Genomic DNA, 15,999 nt, shown 5'->3' on the forward strand with positions numbered 1-15,999 from the left:
AGAATGTCAATCCGTGTTTTATTAGCGAACAAAGACGCATGTATATTTTTTGTGTGTTTTGGTTTAGCACTGCGTGGCAATAGTGCGTAACTGCGTATGTCTTTGTGTTACGAAAAAGGGTTGTGGGTTTTATCCATTTTATTTCCCGTATTGCAGGGGTCGGCGACCTTTTTTGCTCTACGGACCGTTTTTGAAACTAAAATTTTATCGCGGACCAGCCTTTAAAAAATAAAAATATTTTGCAATGAAAACGCCTAAATTAGTTTATCATCCCAGGGATACATGGGCAAAATGTTTTAAAGCATTAAACCTAAAAAGTATATGGCCCGGTAACAAACTCCTCGCGGACAGGAACTGGGCCACGGACCGGCGGTTGCCGACCACTGCCGTGTTGGACCAACATTACGCAAACAAAATCAGTCTCGAAAAACAAATTTCCAGAAACGAGTATTTTTTACAGTATGGATTCCCCAATTTAACCACTTTTTAAAAACGTTTAACCTATTGTAAAATTTAATTTCACATAAATTGGCTAACAACCTTTCTCTGAAGATATGTTATAGGTTCACCACATACACAAACCTTATCGTTTATTGAACGAACCAAACTGACGATAATACGAAAATCAGCTGCAGTGTGGTACTTGAGCGCCCACTCGCGGAAAGGTATTTGTAAGATGCTTGTCGCACGAGGGCGTTGTTACAGTTAGGTCAACGACAATGGGCTGGACTTGATAACATGAGCACAATCACGAGCACCACGTATTACCCGATGATGTGATCCCACCAAATCCTTTCGACTTCCTCCTTCAATTAGAACCACACTATGCTCCTGAGAAAAAAGCAGGTCTCTTGTTTAATACAGCAAAATGAAATCATTATACTTCGACATATATCAAAACATCATGCTGTTATATTTTGATGGAAAATTTCTGAGACAATTCTTTTTTTACTTTGTCTTATTTTAAAGAAACAAGGTAAGTAGGGAAGAATAAATACAAATATTTTATCTGATATGTCATTTGTTTAGTTTTTGACAGAAAAATCTCAACTTTGTCTTGGTTTTCCATATTTTAATTCCTGATTAATGACAGCCTAACATTTCGTACAGAAAAGTTCACTTAATAGCATGACTACTTTTTGAGCTCTATATGCAATCAACTAAATTGTGTGGTTAACAGAAAAATTTTCTAAATAAAGAGGACTGTTGGGAATTAGGACCACTATGTAATAAAACAGAATATGTCATTTACCAGTAAACAATAAACTGTGCAAGTAATCACATTCATCTGTATATTCTTAAAAAATCTTAAGAAACTGTTAATCTTTAAAAAACAAAATAACAATTCGATTTAAGTAAAGGGTCAAATTTTTTTAAGCTAACATCATGCTACACCTTTAAACAGGCCTCAGTGGAACTTTGATGCAAAACATGTAAGAAAAGTAGGTCAAATTTAATTAGTGTAGTTTTTCATTGAAATGCTTACCATAAGGTTGTGTCCTTCTCCTGGAATAAATGCTGTTATTATCTTTCCGTTGCTTAATCGAACAACACAGCACTTTCGATTTGCACTGTTTGGCTTTTTGGGTTTTCTGATCACCAACTGTAAAGAGTAGTTACTTTAAATAAAAATTAAGGAAAAAACTAGAAGGGTGGCTTAGCACATATTGCCCTTGCATATACACTATAACCTATTTTAAAACATAAATATATTTCCTAAGCTTATTTTGTATTGGGTCCCATATTAGCCATCGTCTTTTATAACTTTAGTCGTTTCTGCAGGCAAAAACTCATGGGTCCCCACACATGCAAAGTTGAAAATAATGCAGTTCAAAAGATAACCATGAGAAAGTCGGGTGTTGTAAGGTAAAACACAGTGATCGGCACTGGGCTTAAATAATAATACTATGTAGAATACAAACTATAAAATTAGATTCACCCCAAATATTGTTTAAAGTATGTCCTATTTAACGTTTTAAAAAACTGACCCATTTTAGGGGGCTAGTAGGGCAACTAATTGGGTTCGACACACAAACTAATAAATATATAAAAACCACAATGACTCAATCAATAGTACCGCAAAATTTCAGCCCAATCCGCCAATGTTTAAAATTTTGACCACTAGAGGTGTTTTGAGCAACAACCGTTAATGTTTCTGAAATCATAGGGCTGTTAACAAGCCCCTAACTGCCATGGCGCAAAAACGACCACCAAGCAACCCACCAACGAGCAACATACAACTGGTTGCCCATGTAACACTATTGCTCCAAAGAAATCTTTCGTTTGTGGTGCCCAGTACAAATACGTTTTACACTTTAGGGGCTTGTGGGGTAAATGTTAGGACTACAGGGTTGAACACAACAATCGACACCTATAAGTGGCATACTATACAAGAAATCCAAATTTCAGCCAATTCTGACACTGTTTAAAAACTCACCCATTTTAGGGGGCGAGCGGGGTAAATACTGGGGTTATCAACAAAAACAAAATGGGATGCACATCTACATGAATATATCTACCATCTGTGTAAATTTCAGCCAAATCCATCAAACATTTGATGGAAAAACGAGTCGGACAAACTTTGGGTAAAAACACCCATTTTAGGGGGCGAGCGGGGTAAATACTGGGGTTATTAACAAAAACAAAGTGGGATGCACATCTACATAACTATATCTACCATCTGTGTAAATTTCAGCCAAATCCATCAAACATTTGATGGAAAAACGAGTCGGACAAACTTCGGGGGGAAAATACCCATTTTAGGGGACTAGCGGGGTAAATACTGGGGTTATTAACAAAAACAAAGTGGGATGCACATCTACATAACTATATCTACCATCTGTGTAAATTTCAGCCAAATCCATCAAACATTTGATGGAAAAACGAGTCGGACAAACTTTGGGAAGAAAAAAAAAGAAGAAAAAACAAAAAAACAATTTGAGTAAAATCAATATGTGTCCCCTTCAGGGAAGGGGACCCATAATTAGTAAATTCTTGAAACAGCTTATTGCTTACATCAAAACATGATTTAATAAACATAAGTCTGTAGCAAAAAGTATAACTTACTTTAAGAACCACACCCTTCACTTGAGGTTTGCCCCACATTTTAGACCTTCGCTTGACTTTCTTAAACAAGTGACCATTAAATTTTTGCATTCTTCGGTCCATCTCTTTGAATGAGAAATTTTTCTCAGGTTTTTTTAAAGTTTGTTTATTCTAAAAAAAAAGTTAGTGTACATTACTTTTTCATGTTCCAAACTTCCATATAGATAAGTTGTTTCTTACCAAACAAGCACTTGTAGAAAACATATTGCTGCACTGCTTAGAAATAGCAAATTGTAAGGAAGGGAGCATAGACCACGAACACTTTGAATTGTTCTGCCCCGAACAGTTTTTCGTCAGGTTGTTTGTTACATTGTTAGTAGCAAATGTTCTGCATGACGCATTGCTAAAAATCCTCGATAATCCAGTTTGAAACAATGTGCTTAATCCCCTCATGGTTTTGTAATTGACTTTCACATTGAAAACAAGAAAGAACACAGGTACACACTACACTACACAGGCTCTAGCTAATGCTTAGCCGCAGCATTTACACTTCTTCCTTAGGCACCTATCGTAGATAAAACAGAAATAGTTTAAAACAACAGAAAAAACAACGTTTTCAAGAAAAATAACTGATTACAGGTGTAATGAATATTACCACAGAAACATGTCATACAAAATTTTACTCAACTTTATTTCTTCATTGATGCGTGAAAACAACATGATTGTATGATCCCCACCACTACAGTACGTAATATAAACTAAGTTAAAAATTTCATTGACCATTTGTAAATGGTAAGTGTGGCTAAAATAAATACGAAATTGTTCTTCAATTCAAACACCCAAATAAATTTCATTACAAAATCGTGAAAAGTTGAACTTTGACCTTTTGTTTTTCTCACTTCTCTTTCCTAGGAAAGTTCCAAGAGAGGTCGGTGTTTCTAGTTTCCGTAAATTTTGCCGCCTACTATTTGCGAAAGAATTTGTAAACAAGAAATTGCCGAGGTGCATCACAACCACTGTATTTTTCTTCCAAGTCGAAATACGTTCGTTTTTTCTCCTAATATGAATGTGTCAATTGAAAGTCTACTGGCAGATGCAAAATATCTTGTGGGTCGTTTAAAGGTCAGTAAATATATAGTTTTTACTTAATTAAAATAATTGGTAAACTATATAATACTTTATTTCATTAATAAGGTATCTTATAATGCAAAATTACCCATTTTGTTGCCTTGTGTAGGACCATGATGTTGCTGCTGAAGCACTTGCTGAACAGACATCTTCTTTGCAAAAAGACATAGAGGCCAGAAATACTTATCAAGAAAACCTTAAAGAGTTGAACAAAGTTGCTGGACACAGGCCCAGATCCACACTAGTGTTAGGTACCCATAATGTCATTTTTGTTTACTTTCTAGTGGTTTGAGTGTATTTTTATATCAATTAAAAAAAATTACAAAGAAGGATAGACTTTGGGCAAAAAAATGTGTTAAAACTTTATGCTGTGCAATGGATTTGTATATCAAAACTGTGCAAAATGATTTACGAAACACCACATCATAAAACAGTTGTACTGAACAGACATATACTCTATGTAAAAATTATAATTTTGTGGCATTGATATGCTGATGGCTGGGGCTATTCGGGTAAAGGTAAGGGTTTGCAATAAAAAATATATTCTGGTCTGATATGATCATGTGGTGTTTAGTACTAACCCTGTTTAGTTAACAAAAAGCTTCACAAATAACTTACATACGAATCAAAATAATTGAATAAAATTATTGATTCACCATAAAAAAAATGTGTCTTTGGGGTTGGGGAATTTAGTTGTGTTTGCCATTATTTCCTTATTTTTATACATGTAAAAAAGTTTCCTGGTTTGAGATTTATTTTCCTATAACAGGCCAAATTTGGTGGTATTATATGTCTGTATTTTCTATACAATGAACTCTTTTTCAAAAGTCCAAAATGATTTATTTTGCAGGTATTCAACAAGAGAACTGCGCTATAAGGTCATTGCAAAATGAAAACGATGAATTACGTCAAAGTTTAACGGATCACCAAAATGCCCTTGAACTGATTATGACCAAATATAGACATCAAATGGTTCAATTCATGAACAACAAAAAGTTGGTCAATTTTTATATGGTGTCGTATATTTTATTGTTAGGTTATCAATTGTGCACACTATATATTTTAGTTAAGAGGTTGTTTTACTTTGTTTTCTTTTATTTCTTAGTTTGCTTCAAGTTTTTCCTTCCAAATCCACATTTTCTGAAGATGAAAAGCAAGACCTTGTAAAAACACAAATGTTGATGGACAAGGTATTTATTTACAAGAATTAAACTTGATTTAAACATAATTCAAACAATGTACTTTACTATTTTTACACCACTATTTTTCTGGTGTTGGTGTTGCGTATTATGTAGGATATCTATGTGAACAAAAGCTGAAACATGTTTACCTTGATTTTGATTTGTTTATACCAGGGCTTCTAAATCTGTTAGCTACACTGTTTAATTGTACACAATTTTTAACATGAAAATCAAATAAAATGCCCACCATAGTCTAATGCAGGGGTCACCAAACTACGGCCCGCAGGCCCGTATTGATAACTTTGCAACATTCAAAAATTGATCTACTCATCACGAAAGTTTTCCTGTTGCGATATGTAAAATAATATTACCTAGTTTTATAGGATTACAACGCCCAGGGTTTATCCAAAGCCAGTTTGTTATGTCACAGACAAGTGTCAATTGTGCGTAAACAATTGCCTTCGTTTGTTACTTTTGAAGTAATATACAAGCATTGCAAAGAGAGACCTATACAATTTAACAGTCACATCACCAGATTTTCAACGGGATTTTAGAAAGACCATACCTTGGTGCAGCTAGAATAATCGCCTTGTGAGCTAAGTTTTAAAGGGCATGTCAAATATGCGTCCCGCGCAAATCATTGTTAAACTTATCCGGCCCGGCCCACAGTGAAAAAAGTTTGGTGACCCCTGGTTTAATGCATGGCATGACCAAGTTTGTACTATCTTCTATTTTTTGCCAAATTTCCATAGGTGCATAGAAACACATAGATTAAGAAGACCTCGTTTATAGTATTTTATCATTTAAACATGGCCACATTAATAATCTAATTTTTTCAACATGTCCCTGTGAAGATATATGAAATGGCTGCGGTGATGCAGAAAGCAATTCATATTGATGATCAAGCATATCACAGCCACCAGGAGTACATATCTAGTTTGGAGGCAGAAAACAGTGGATTACGGGACCTGTTGTTGATCACAAATGGAGCATTAGGGTCACATTTTACTGCAAATACATGTACAGACTCTGACGCTGCTATGGAATCTAACCAAAGTGTTTCAACTGTTGTGGAAAACTGTGACCCAATGTCAGATTCATGTACGAATGCACCAGAATCTGAGGACCCTCTAACTTAGCTTTGTTGTATCTTCAAATTTTAAGGAATGAAAGGAAAAGGTGTTTTTAGCACCTATGTGATAACTGATCAGACAGTCATTGAAGTCACCAGGCCAAGCAGGATGGCAAGTGATGAGTCAACAGAAATGTGATATCCTGTGAAAGGACTGCAGCAACTGGAAGTGTTGTTATTTTAATGCAACGTAATGTTAGCTTACAAACACCTCATCATTTTTTTTGTTTTGTTAACCGGCAGTGCAATGAACTCCAACCCTGCCTACAACACCAGGTTTTGTATCTATCTGTACTGCTGAAACCTGTTCATTGACTGATTAAACAGGTTTTATTAGACCTTGCAGAGATGTATACTAAAGTGTGCTACATTTATCAAAAAAACAGCACTGTACACATATATCCTGGGCAAATGTTATGTAAAGTTCTAATTTTCCCTATACTTTTTTGTTTAAACATCTTTCATGCCCTGGTGCCTGTTTATGCATTGTACACAAATGTGTTAGTAAAATATTGTTAGTTTTACAGTAAAGAAAACCTGCAACATTTGACAAAAAAGTCTGTGGACTTTCGCTTGATGTACAGCCGTGACTGTTTGGTAATTTTGTACCCTAAATTCCCACATTGTTTCTATATGGTTTAAAATAGTTCAAGTTTATGTGATTAAACTTTTTTGATGCCATTGTTATGACAAAATTTAGACTGAAACATTCCATATGGTTGTAGAAATTCTAACTTTGTTGCAGAAGTGTTGTTAGGTTTGGCTATGTAATAGCATTCAGGCACTGACTGATGACATATTCCGGATTACTCTGCAATGCCTAAAATTGCAAATATACATTGGTAAAAAAATATTCACACAGACTTTTCAAGAACACACTTCTGCAAATGGCATTGATTTTTAACTACCTTGCCACAAGCTATTTCTTTACCACATATTTTTTTAAGTCTGTGTTTTAGGCTAGTCTTTGGAACATGACATTGATTTAGGTAATTGTATTACATAAAGCGTCATTGTGAAAATCAACATTAAAGGTTTATTATTTAAAAACTGCAACTCACATGGTACATACGTTAGACCAAGAAAAACCTTAAAAATGTCAATACAGATTCTTGCATAATACTTTTCAAACAAGATACACTCACAATTATCATAACAGAGATAAAGAATTTGTTACTACAATTTCATGCAATTTTGAGGAAAGACATCAAAATAGTAAACCAAGCAAGATTTAATGTGCACTTTTCAAAACAGGGTTTTCAACGTCTACTTTTATGCTGGATATGGTTTTGTTAAGTAATAAGCTACTAGATTGGCAATTGTTTAGTTTATGTCTTTTCAGGCCAGATTTTGTTCAGGAATTTTACAGTTTGTTCGTAGATCATGAAGACAATGGCAACATCAGCACAGACACGACCAAGTCTCGGAATTGTACCCTTGTAAAATCTGCAAAACATAAATTGCCATATTTTATTGGAGGCAATAAACCACTGTATGCTTTTGCACCAATACAAAATATTACTTGATTTGGATAATATCTAGTGACATATTTTAGGTTTTCGATAAACATCATACATATCTACACTAAAGTTATCCTAAAATGGATTGGGTAACATTTTCTAATATCTTAGTCCATTGACAATCTGACACAAGCGAACAACACTTTTTTACAAGTAAAAAATGGTACTTACGCCATGACTCCTTCCTTCTGCCAAATTTGCTTGGCACAGTCCCATGTGTTTTTGTATCTGTGGGCCTCAAGACCCTGTAGACATATAAAAAAGGATTAAGCTTTTGTTGTTAATGCTAAGTGGTATTCATACATTGTCAAACACTATCATGTTTACATGCAAATTGTTTATCAGTCAAACACACCCAACTCAGCAACCAGCAAAAAATTGGAACAAAGTTTCCAAAATGCATTGCTCATATATTTCATATAACGTTATGACAAAAAGATTAAAGTGTAAAAAATATACTGTTATAAACCAAAATACTAGAAAAAATGGTTTGGGACAAAAGACAAAACAACAGAATTTAGTTACATATTTCCAGATCCACTAATGTTTACTAACAGTATCACATCATAATACATGCTTAATTAGCAACACGTCATTATGTCATCACTATCTGACCTGCATTCGTGTCTTTACTACATCCAATGGGGTGTTACCAAACACAGATGCTGCTCCAGCTATGGCACCAAAACAGCCAGTCATCAAAAGACCGACCTCCTTGCCTGGGTCGTCCCCTCTATACCTAAAACATCATTCCACGTTAGCCAAGCATTTTAAGCTAGAAATTGTTACTGAACATTGCAGTCTCAAAAAAATACCTAAAATATTTAGCTTTTAAAGTTAACAACATTTTACTCAAATGGCATAAATGTAAATTAAAACCACTAAAATTGTTATGTGGAGTTATGTGCAAAAAATTTATTTACTTACACTAACTTACCAATTTCTTAATGTCGTCATAACATAAAATCGGATAGCCTGGTTGGAGCCTTGTTTCAACATTGTAGCAGTAAGACCTTGATAAGTGCCTCTAAGACCTGCAATATTTATTGGTAATATGCTTAACCCAAATGCAAGTATTTAAAAGTGTTTGTCTCTAACATTTTACCTTGCTCTTTTACAATTTGAACAACCCCTCGAAAAAAGCCTTTGTATCTGGGATTTGGTCCGGTTTGGTCATGAATAAATTTCACCTAAAAAATGTCAAAACAAATTTCTAAAAGATAATGTTTATATGAACCGGCAAAGCAGATCCATGCCAGTGGAGTTAAAAATAAACTTATGGATTACTGGGTATTGAATGTCAGTGTGAGAAACCTGATTGGTCAAATTGTGGGTGTGTCAAAATCTCTTGTCAACACTGACATGTGAGATGTGACTTTCTTATCTATATTTATGTCATGTCATTGAGGGATATTTTTGCACATACAATATGACATACATGCGACAAAGCTTTTTTGCCCCTTTCAAAGTAAATGGACCAATGTTATGGTTGATAATATACCATTAAAAGCCTATCCTTTTTTGCATGTTTCACCGATACAGAAAAGAAGTCCTTACTTTTACAGTCTCCATGGGGCAAACAACAAAAATTGCTTCAGCGAGACCTGCGCCCAAACCACAAAGTAAACCATTTGTGGAGGTCAGCTTTCCATTTTCATCTCGTACCTTGTTGGATAAGAATTCAAACATTCCAAACCTATAATATGAAATATACGATGTTAAACATTATTGTAATAGTTCTATTTAGCCCCAACTACGATTATATATTACAGAAATAACTGCATGAAGCATATCACTTTTTAAGTCTATTTGGGCCGTTATTTTCCTTATTAAACTTATTAACAGATCCGTGTATAGTGTTTCGAAGAAATAACTCCATTATGCATTTGTGTTGTAGGTGTTTTAGCTTAGATTTGCATAAAAAATGGACTTTGGTAGAATAAATTTCAACATTTACTTTACCACTAAGAAATTAAGGTCATAAAAAAATGTGATGTGCAGTAACAGGACCACAGCTGTTTGGATAATTAGGGCAGCACTGATTATATGGAACCCTGTTTTCCAAATTGACATTAATTGATTTATCAGGCAAAGTCATTATAGGACATGATAGTAGGCTACTTTACCTCACAGCTGCCTTGGGAATTGATCCATACACAAGTGAACTGAGACCACGATATAAACCAAGGACACCATGACTTTTTACCGTCTGTCCAACACAATCCACAATTCCTACAACAAATATTGGTTGTTATTTATCAGTTGATAAGTTATATTGTATAAAACAGCTTACAAAATGTTGTTGAAAACTGTTTGAACTCTAATTTTTTGATGCAATAGAATAAATTTCGGAAAAAAACTTTTAGTCGTATTTTGGCAATAGAAAGTAATTTGAAAACCAAACCTGTATATTTTGGTGGCTTGACACTTTCAGCCAATTGCAATTGTGTTTTTACATATTCTGTTGGAAAGGTGATACAAATTTCAATTCCGCCAGCAATGCCACCTGAATAAAATTGGTAAATTTGTTTTAACCTAAAGGCAGGACACATTGGTTTTGGACTTTGGTCAGCAAACAGTCAAGGACTGCTAAAACAAACATCCTGTCAACCCATTAAATCAGTTAGAACCATTTTGCCTTCACTGCTATAAATCAAGGCCAATATGTCAAATTTTTTTGGCAATTCAGCAAAAATGAATTCTGGCTACATTTGCTTAGCTCAGTGGTTCAAAACCTTTTTACCATCTTTTACCACTGATGTACTGCCACATGTACCACTTCTTACAGAATAACTAATTTGATCGAATCATATTTAACCAGATAAACAAAATATAGGGTTGTGAATCCAGGTTTTTATGAAAAAAAGGAAGCTACTCGCAACTGAAAAACCTTTGCGTACCACGAATGTTACGCGTACCACAGGTTGGGAACCTGGTATGGATGCATCACATTTTTTGTTGATAACATTTTCTTACAAAAATTTAGCTACAACATGTCAAAATGTATCGATTTGATTACAAAATTAAGCCTAAACCCTAAGACAGTTAACAAACCTGCCAATACAGCTTTAACTGGGTTTTTGGGTTGATTTTTGCCTGCTGCAAGGGCACCAACCCTTCTGTTTGGAACCAGGGTGGTTTGGCATGAAAGAGGTGTTGTTGTTGGTAAGGAGGAAACATTTGCTGTTGGTGACAGCAAATTCCATAGTGATGGCTGACGATCAGTCATGTTTGTGCTCTTGATTGGTCTAAAAATTTCATACATCAGGCGTACATAACATTTTTTTGAAACAACATAACTGATTATATAAAATTGCAAACAATTTTGTTGTGACACTATGAAACATTATTTTTTAGTAGTTCATATTTTACATATGTTTAATGGATCTATGTATAAGCACTAAACTAATAAATGATAAGCTACAGACAGTGCACACTATTTTGACCTATAAGGTCACATCAGGCCTATCTCTTGTCACCAGCTTCACTGATGAGACTTCATAGGTCAAAATAGTGTGCACTGTCTTCAGTTTAATGAATCTGTAATATCAACTCACTTTAAAGGAAGGTTAGAATTGGAAAGCAAATCCTATATACACACCATTAGGGTCAAATATTCAAATGTACACTGTACATAACAATTTCTAAAAAAAACAGTTGAATGGTAAAAACGATAAATGCAATATTCATATAAATACCAACGAAGTTACAGGCACTGTAATAGAATTTTGTCCTTTAAAACAAGGGAGAGAGATTTTTAGGTCATAAATCATAGCTTAATATAAATTGTTCAAAGGATTTTAAGGCAATGATGAAGAAAACAAAAACTTTTTTACAAACTCCATACAAGTTTTTCTACTGTTTAACAAAAACTGAAAAGTCAGCTGGATTTGATATCACTGGTTGTGTCATTAACTCCAAAAGAAATGCATTGTCATGCTAGGGCCACTTTGAATTAGTATTTGTTGTATGTGCAACAAAATCAGCGTAATCCATCATTAATAGTTTGCACTTCAGCTTGAAGACTGTCGGTAGTTCGTGGTGTCCACCATTTTTTTGCCACACATTGCACAGATTCCTTTCTTGTAAGCACAACCCTGACAAAAATGGGCTCCCACTTGGTGTACGATACTTTTACAGACACGACACTTGACAAACTTCCCGCTACTGTAGGGGTTAAATCTGTTTTTCTTTTGTGTTAGAGCTTTGTTTTCGTTAACTCTTCGTCCACCACCTTCTGTTGTGTTACGAGCACCTTGTTTCCATGGATCCGGAGTGATCACTTTACCTAATTTTTTCTCACATTTGCCACAAACCATTTCAAATATATCTGTCAAAAGAGTTTTAAGTATTTTTATTTAATTTTACTTGCAGTTGTGTATCCTAATGTAACTCTTTATTAATTATCATTCTTCCTTCCTCAGTTAAATATAAATTTCACATCAAACTTTCCATTAATTGTAAAATTTTCAGTCTAGCATTGCAACAGAAATAGGTTAAATTCAAAATTATTATTACCATCACCATGTATATTTAAGCTTCAAGTTAACGATTTTAGAGTTGAATAAACTTCTAGACCAGATTTATACGTCAATGGAGGCTTTTTACATACACCAAGCATGCAACGCCCTACATACCCAGACTCCAAGAGAAAACTTTGCAACACAACACAGTAACACACGTCATTAGGGTTTTTGTTTACTTTCTCGATACGTGTGCGCATTCAACCATGGATTAATTTATTTTACAGGAAGGAGACATGCACCGAGGTCCGGTTTAATAAGGGCTATCATGCGTTCGTGACCCAAACAAAAACTTTCTTGATAACCTGTTTCAATCAAAGTATTGGCGCTGGGAGCAAATTAGTGTGATTAGCGCTATGTGTTCCTAAACCAAGCCAAATAAACTCAACTCAACTGTTAACTGAGTTTAGAGCTGCGATTTAGGCTACTCAACGAAGTTGAATGATCTCGGTTTGGGACGTTGTTTCTATCATCAGAAATCTTTACTATGCTTTGACCATTGCGTGTAGCATGCAAGTATTTGGTTCAGTGGATAAAATTTAAACGTCGGTCGCTTGAAAGGGTAATTGCGCCTACCACGTACCAAAAAGCGTAGGCTACTTAAAAAGTTAAAAACTGCAGCGCAATTACCTACCATTTAGGATCAGATTGGTATAAATTTTCCGTGAACACTTGTGCTAACGACTTGAGCGAGTGCATGATGTCTAAACAGGTTTCTGCCCCACAAACCCTGCTCATTCCTAAGGCTGGTGTATTTTCTACGATTTACTCGTGTAGCGACGTGGGTGATTTTTAACAACATATTAAGTGTGAAATTCTCAAAGCAATTTAAGTTATCACCAATTTAGCGAAACTATGCGTTGTTAACACTTTAAAGGCCTAGAAAACCGCCTATGAAATTCAGACTGAGATAAACATAATGATCCTCACCACTTAATTTAAGCAATATCGTGTGTGACTGTAAAATGTAGGACTGTACAACGACATAGCATTATACTTTTTAAACTGCTAGCAACCGCTTTAGAATACTAAAAGAAAGTAATTGCAAGTGCTGACTATGCTGTCATATGTAGGCTAGGTTAGCCTATGTTTTGATACTATAGAGCCCGAGGCCATGGTACGAAACCAGGTTATACGGCATTTTGTTATTATCGGTAAGTGCAGTAAAAACGAAGTTTAAACCTGCCGTTTACAGGGCGATCAGCAAAGGTAGGCCTAATCACAAAATTATAAAGCCATGTGCCGCATTAGACGATGTGCAACATATACTCTCATCATGTGTTTTGGTAGGGTTACCATATCTGCCTAGGCAAAATTCCGGACGGTGTTAATAACTATGTTAGGCGACACCAAAGTTCCTATACAATGCACCATACAGCATGTTGTTAAACGTTACCAACCCAAACAGTGCCATTTTTGATAAAATATCACTACTATCAAAGATAAAAAGCGCAGTTTTGTTTCTAAAGAGTGCACCCACATCAAAATCCGCACAGACAACACTTGTAATGCAAACCTTCTGGTCCCACATAAAAAGAATTGTGAAAACTACTGTAATTAAGGTACTTGGCGTTAAAATTCAGGAAATTATGAGAGTGTTTTTGAAAATTATTTCCGGACACAGATTTTCTCTGCTATTTATCGTTCGCTACCAAAGGAAGTCTTTATTAAAACTATTGATTTATTTTTTAAATTTGAGTCCCAATAATAAACTACTTTTTTGCGTTATTTAGACGAAAGTGTGGAGACCTACTATAGGAATAAGCCAAAAGCCAGTCACTAGTTCTTACCCCTTGAAAACAAAAGGCCCTATCTTAGCACTTTTTTTACCTAAATTTGGACAAGCAAGATTGTAGTCAAAACACATTTTATCTTAAAATAAGAAAAGAGCTCACAAATAAACGAAAAAATGTGTTTAATTGCACCACAATACCATTCTTCTACAGAATTTGTTCTAGTAATAAATAGACAATAAATAAAAAAGGAACTGGATGGTTATCTATCAGGGGATTGTTTTGTAAAATAGAGCTTTCTCAAAGAGTTGTTCATTACCACGTCCACAGATCTGAAAAATAAATTTAATATGTTAAGAGATTTTAGGATAAAGTTTTTGCAAATTTCAACAAATTTGAGCCTAAATTAGGTATAATAGAAAATAAAAATATACCTGTCAATGGGATGAATAATTATTGGAATTGCTAATAAACCACTAATAGTTGAAATCCATTTGTGTGCAGTTAGAGGTAAAATGGGAATTGTTTTTCGAAGTCCGAACAGCATACCAGCACATAGGCGATTGATTGTTATGCCTACAAAAATGCATTTTAGCATCATTATTGGATAACTGGTACGAAAAGAATATGCAGTTGCTCTTCTGGATCATGCTAATTTACTTACACACTTTCTATTTATGGTGGAAAATGCATCAACTTCAATTTTGTGTAAGTGCCTAGGAATTAGATACATCCTTTGTTTTCCATATACTTGCCTGGTATAATAACAGATGCAAAAGACTGCCACACAAGTGCATCGACAAAAGAAGCTGGAGGGGATGTTACAGCATTGTTCGAAGGTGCTTTTGACTTTTCCTGAAGAAACAAAAAAGCCTTTACAATAAGCTATTAGAAATAAAGTGGCCAACACAACTAAAGGTAAAGAAGAAGAAGAAAAACGAATTTACCAGTGCATAATGACACTTTGAAGTTGCATCCGCTAAAACATATGTGCTTGCAACCATGTATGAGGCCCAAACAAACGACTTGGGCACTAGAGATCGAAAAGCTTCACCCACTTCATTCGCATATCCTGTATTTAACAAGATCAATAAATTTAAAGGTTTCACATATACAACACAGCTTTAACCCTCAAGTAACAAATAATCAACACATTCTATAAAAAAACACCAACCAAGATATCTTAATGGTGTGTCCCTGAAAATGTCCTTATCATTAGTTTCGGTCTTCTTTTGCATCACAATCTGTTCAAGTAATGCATTTTCCATTTTTAAGACAAATACTGCACAGAACCCAACACCGGCTATTTATAAATACAGAGACAGACTTTTTTTATCTCACTTTACTGCAAATCGACTAAAAAGCCAACACGTTATTAAAAGAATACACTAACACAACACTACCATTACCTCATTCTGTACTACTCTTGCTAACAACTGTTGTACCGCTGCAACTTCCAACTAAAGCAGCATTTCAAAGCAAAAAACAGCTTCATGCTGATGCATTTCACCTTGGGTAAATCCACCGAACATGACATTACTACGGAATAATCAGCAATTGTGACGTCAGAGTTGTTTAGCTGAAATGTATATTCATCAAAAAACGAAAAAAAAACTAAATGCAACAGTTATTGTATTTTTTTCTTCTATCTGAGTTAATAATTAAATAATACTTAAGTTTAAGATGCTGTATATCTTCAAAACACAATCAAGCTTCACCTCATCAAACTTTTATCGT

General features: G+C 34.7%; 4 protein-coding genes across 7 annotated transcripts; 1 reads left to right on the plus strand and 3 right to left on the minus strand.

Annotated features, from left to right (window-relative positions):
* Positions 1 to 573: 573 nt before the first annotated feature.
* LOC145203687 (uncharacterized) lies at positions 574 to 3,631 on the minus strand. Its single transcript, XM_080075953.1, has 4 exons — positions 3,286 to 3,631; positions 3,067 to 3,216; positions 1,487 to 1,603; positions 574 to 831 (listed from the first exon to the last, which is right to left on the minus strand). The coding sequence occupies exons 1-4, from the start codon at positions 3,496 to 3,498 to the stop codon at positions 706 to 708; spliced, it is 606 nt and encodes a 201-aa protein (XP_079932079.1). The 5' UTR covers positions 3,499 to 3,631; the 3' UTR covers positions 574 to 705.
* Positions 3,632 to 3,950: 319 nt separating this feature from the next.
* Positions 3,951 to 7,200, plus strand: LOC145203686 (FGFR1 oncogene partner 2 homolog). Of its 2 annotated transcripts, none has more exons than XM_080075950.1 (5): positions 3,951 to 4,167; positions 4,283 to 4,424; positions 5,024 to 5,168; positions 5,279 to 5,363; positions 6,197 to 7,200. In XM_080075950.1, exons 1-5 carry the CDS (start codon positions 4,108 to 4,110, stop codon positions 6,491 to 6,493), a joined length of 729 nt encoding a protein of 242 aa, XP_079932076.1. In that variant the 5' UTR covers positions 3,951 to 4,107; the 3' UTR covers positions 6,494 to 7,200. The 2 variants fall into 2 exon arrangements, with proteins under 2 accessions (XP_079932076.1, XP_079932078.1); XM_080075952.1 differs by having other exon boundaries at positions 3,952 to 4,167; positions 6,209 to 7,200.
* Positions 7,201 to 7,466: 266 nt separating this feature from the next.
* On the minus strand, positions 7,467 to 12,023 carry LOC145203685 (tricarboxylate transport protein, mitochondrial-like). 2 transcript variants are annotated; one of them, XM_080075949.1, is made up of 10 exons: positions 11,564 to 12,023; positions 11,061 to 11,254; positions 10,411 to 10,512; positions 10,133 to 10,238; positions 9,564 to 9,702; positions 9,112 to 9,196; positions 8,944 to 9,040; positions 8,622 to 8,745; positions 8,178 to 8,251; positions 7,467 to 7,932 (listed from the first exon to the last, which is right to left on the minus strand). In XM_080075949.1, the coding sequence occupies exons 2-10, from the start codon at positions 11,233 to 11,235 to the stop codon at positions 7,815 to 7,817; spliced, it is 1,020 nt and encodes a 339-aa protein (XP_079932075.1). In that variant the 5' UTR covers positions 11,236 to 11,254; positions 11,564 to 12,023; the 3' UTR covers positions 7,467 to 7,814. The 2 variants fall into 2 exon arrangements, with proteins under 2 accessions (XP_079932075.1, XP_079932074.1); XM_080075948.1 differs by lacking the exon at positions 11,564 to 12,023 and having other exon boundaries at positions 11,061 to 11,286.
* Positions 12,024 to 14,427: 2,404 nt separating this feature from the next.
* Positions 14,428 to 15,890, minus strand: LOC145203688 (mitochondrial fission process protein 1-like). Of its 2 annotated transcripts, XM_080075955.1 has the most exons (6): positions 15,672 to 15,890; positions 15,437 to 15,506; positions 15,210 to 15,334; positions 15,018 to 15,117; positions 14,697 to 14,838; positions 14,428 to 14,594 (listed from the first exon to the last, which is right to left on the minus strand). In XM_080075955.1, the coding sequence occupies exons 2-6, from the start codon at positions 15,498 to 15,500 to the stop codon at positions 14,525 to 14,527; spliced, it is 501 nt and encodes a 166-aa protein (XP_079932081.1). In that variant the 5' UTR covers positions 15,501 to 15,506; positions 15,672 to 15,890; the 3' UTR covers positions 14,428 to 14,524. The 2 variants fall into 2 exon arrangements, with proteins under 2 accessions (XP_079932081.1, XP_079932080.1); XM_080075954.1 differs by lacking the exon at positions 15,672 to 15,890 and having other exon boundaries at positions 15,437 to 15,660.
* Positions 15,891 to 15,999: the final 109 nt, after the last annotated feature.

Source organism: Phallusia mammillata, chromosome 8, assembly GCF_965637545.1.
Source record: "Phallusia mammillata chromosome 8, kaPhaMamm4.hap1.1, whole genome shotgun sequence".
Classification (NCBI taxonomy): Eukaryota; Metazoa; Chordata; class Ascidiacea; order Phlebobranchia; family Ascidiidae; genus Phallusia; species Phallusia mammillata.

Excerpts from the sequence above, each read along its gene's own strand:
- LOC145203687 (XM_080075953.1), bottom strand. The coding sequence starts at position 3,498 with ATGAGGGGATTAAGCACATTGTTTCAAACTGGATTATCGAGGATTTTT. Across the intron at positions 1,604-3,066 it reads TGAAGGGTGTGGTTCTTAAA|TTGGTGATCAGAAAACCCAA; the intron begins GTAAGTTATACT and ends TACTCTTTACAG. Across the intron at positions 832-1,486 it reads GAGAAGGACACAACCTTATG|GAGCATAGTGTGGTTCTAAT; the intron begins GTAAGCATTTCA and ends CTTTTTTCTCAG.
- LOC145203686 (XM_080075950.1), top strand. The coding sequence starts at position 4,108 with ATGAATGTGTCAATTGAAAGTCTACTGGCAGATGCAAAATATCTTGTG. Across the intron at positions 4,168-4,282 it reads ATCTTGTGGGTCGTTTAAAG|GACCATGATGTTGCTGCTGA; the intron begins GTCAGTAAATAT and ends TGCCTTGTGTAG. Across the intron at positions 5,169-5,278 it reads CAATTCATGAACAACAAAAA|TTTGCTTCAAGTTTTTCCTT; the intron begins GTTGGTCAATTT and ends TTTATTTCTTAG.
- LOC145203685 (XM_080075948.1), bottom strand. The coding sequence starts at position 11,271 with ATGTATGAAATTTTTAGACCAATCAAGAGCACAAACATGACTGATCGT. Across the intron at positions 10,239-10,410 it reads CAAGCCACCAAAATATACAG|GAATTGTGGATTGTGTTGGA; the intron begins GTTTGGTTTTCA and ends TATTTGTTGTAG. Across the intron at positions 8,746-8,943 it reads ATGACGACATTAAGAAATTG|GTATAGAGGGGACGACCCAG; the intron begins GTAAGTTAGTGT and ends ATGATGTTTTAG.
- LOC145203688 (XM_080075954.1), bottom strand. The coding sequence starts at position 15,530 with ATGGAAAATGCATTACTTGAACAGATTGTGATGCAAAAGAAGACCGAA. Across the intron at positions 15,335-15,436 it reads CACACCATTAAGATATCTTG|GATATGCGAATGAAGTGGGT; the intron begins GTTGGTGTTTTT and ends TGTTAAATACAG. Across the intron at positions 14,839-15,017 it reads TGCATCTGTTATTATACCAG|GCATAACAATCAATCGCCTA; the intron begins GCAAGTATATGG and ends GCATTTTTGTAG.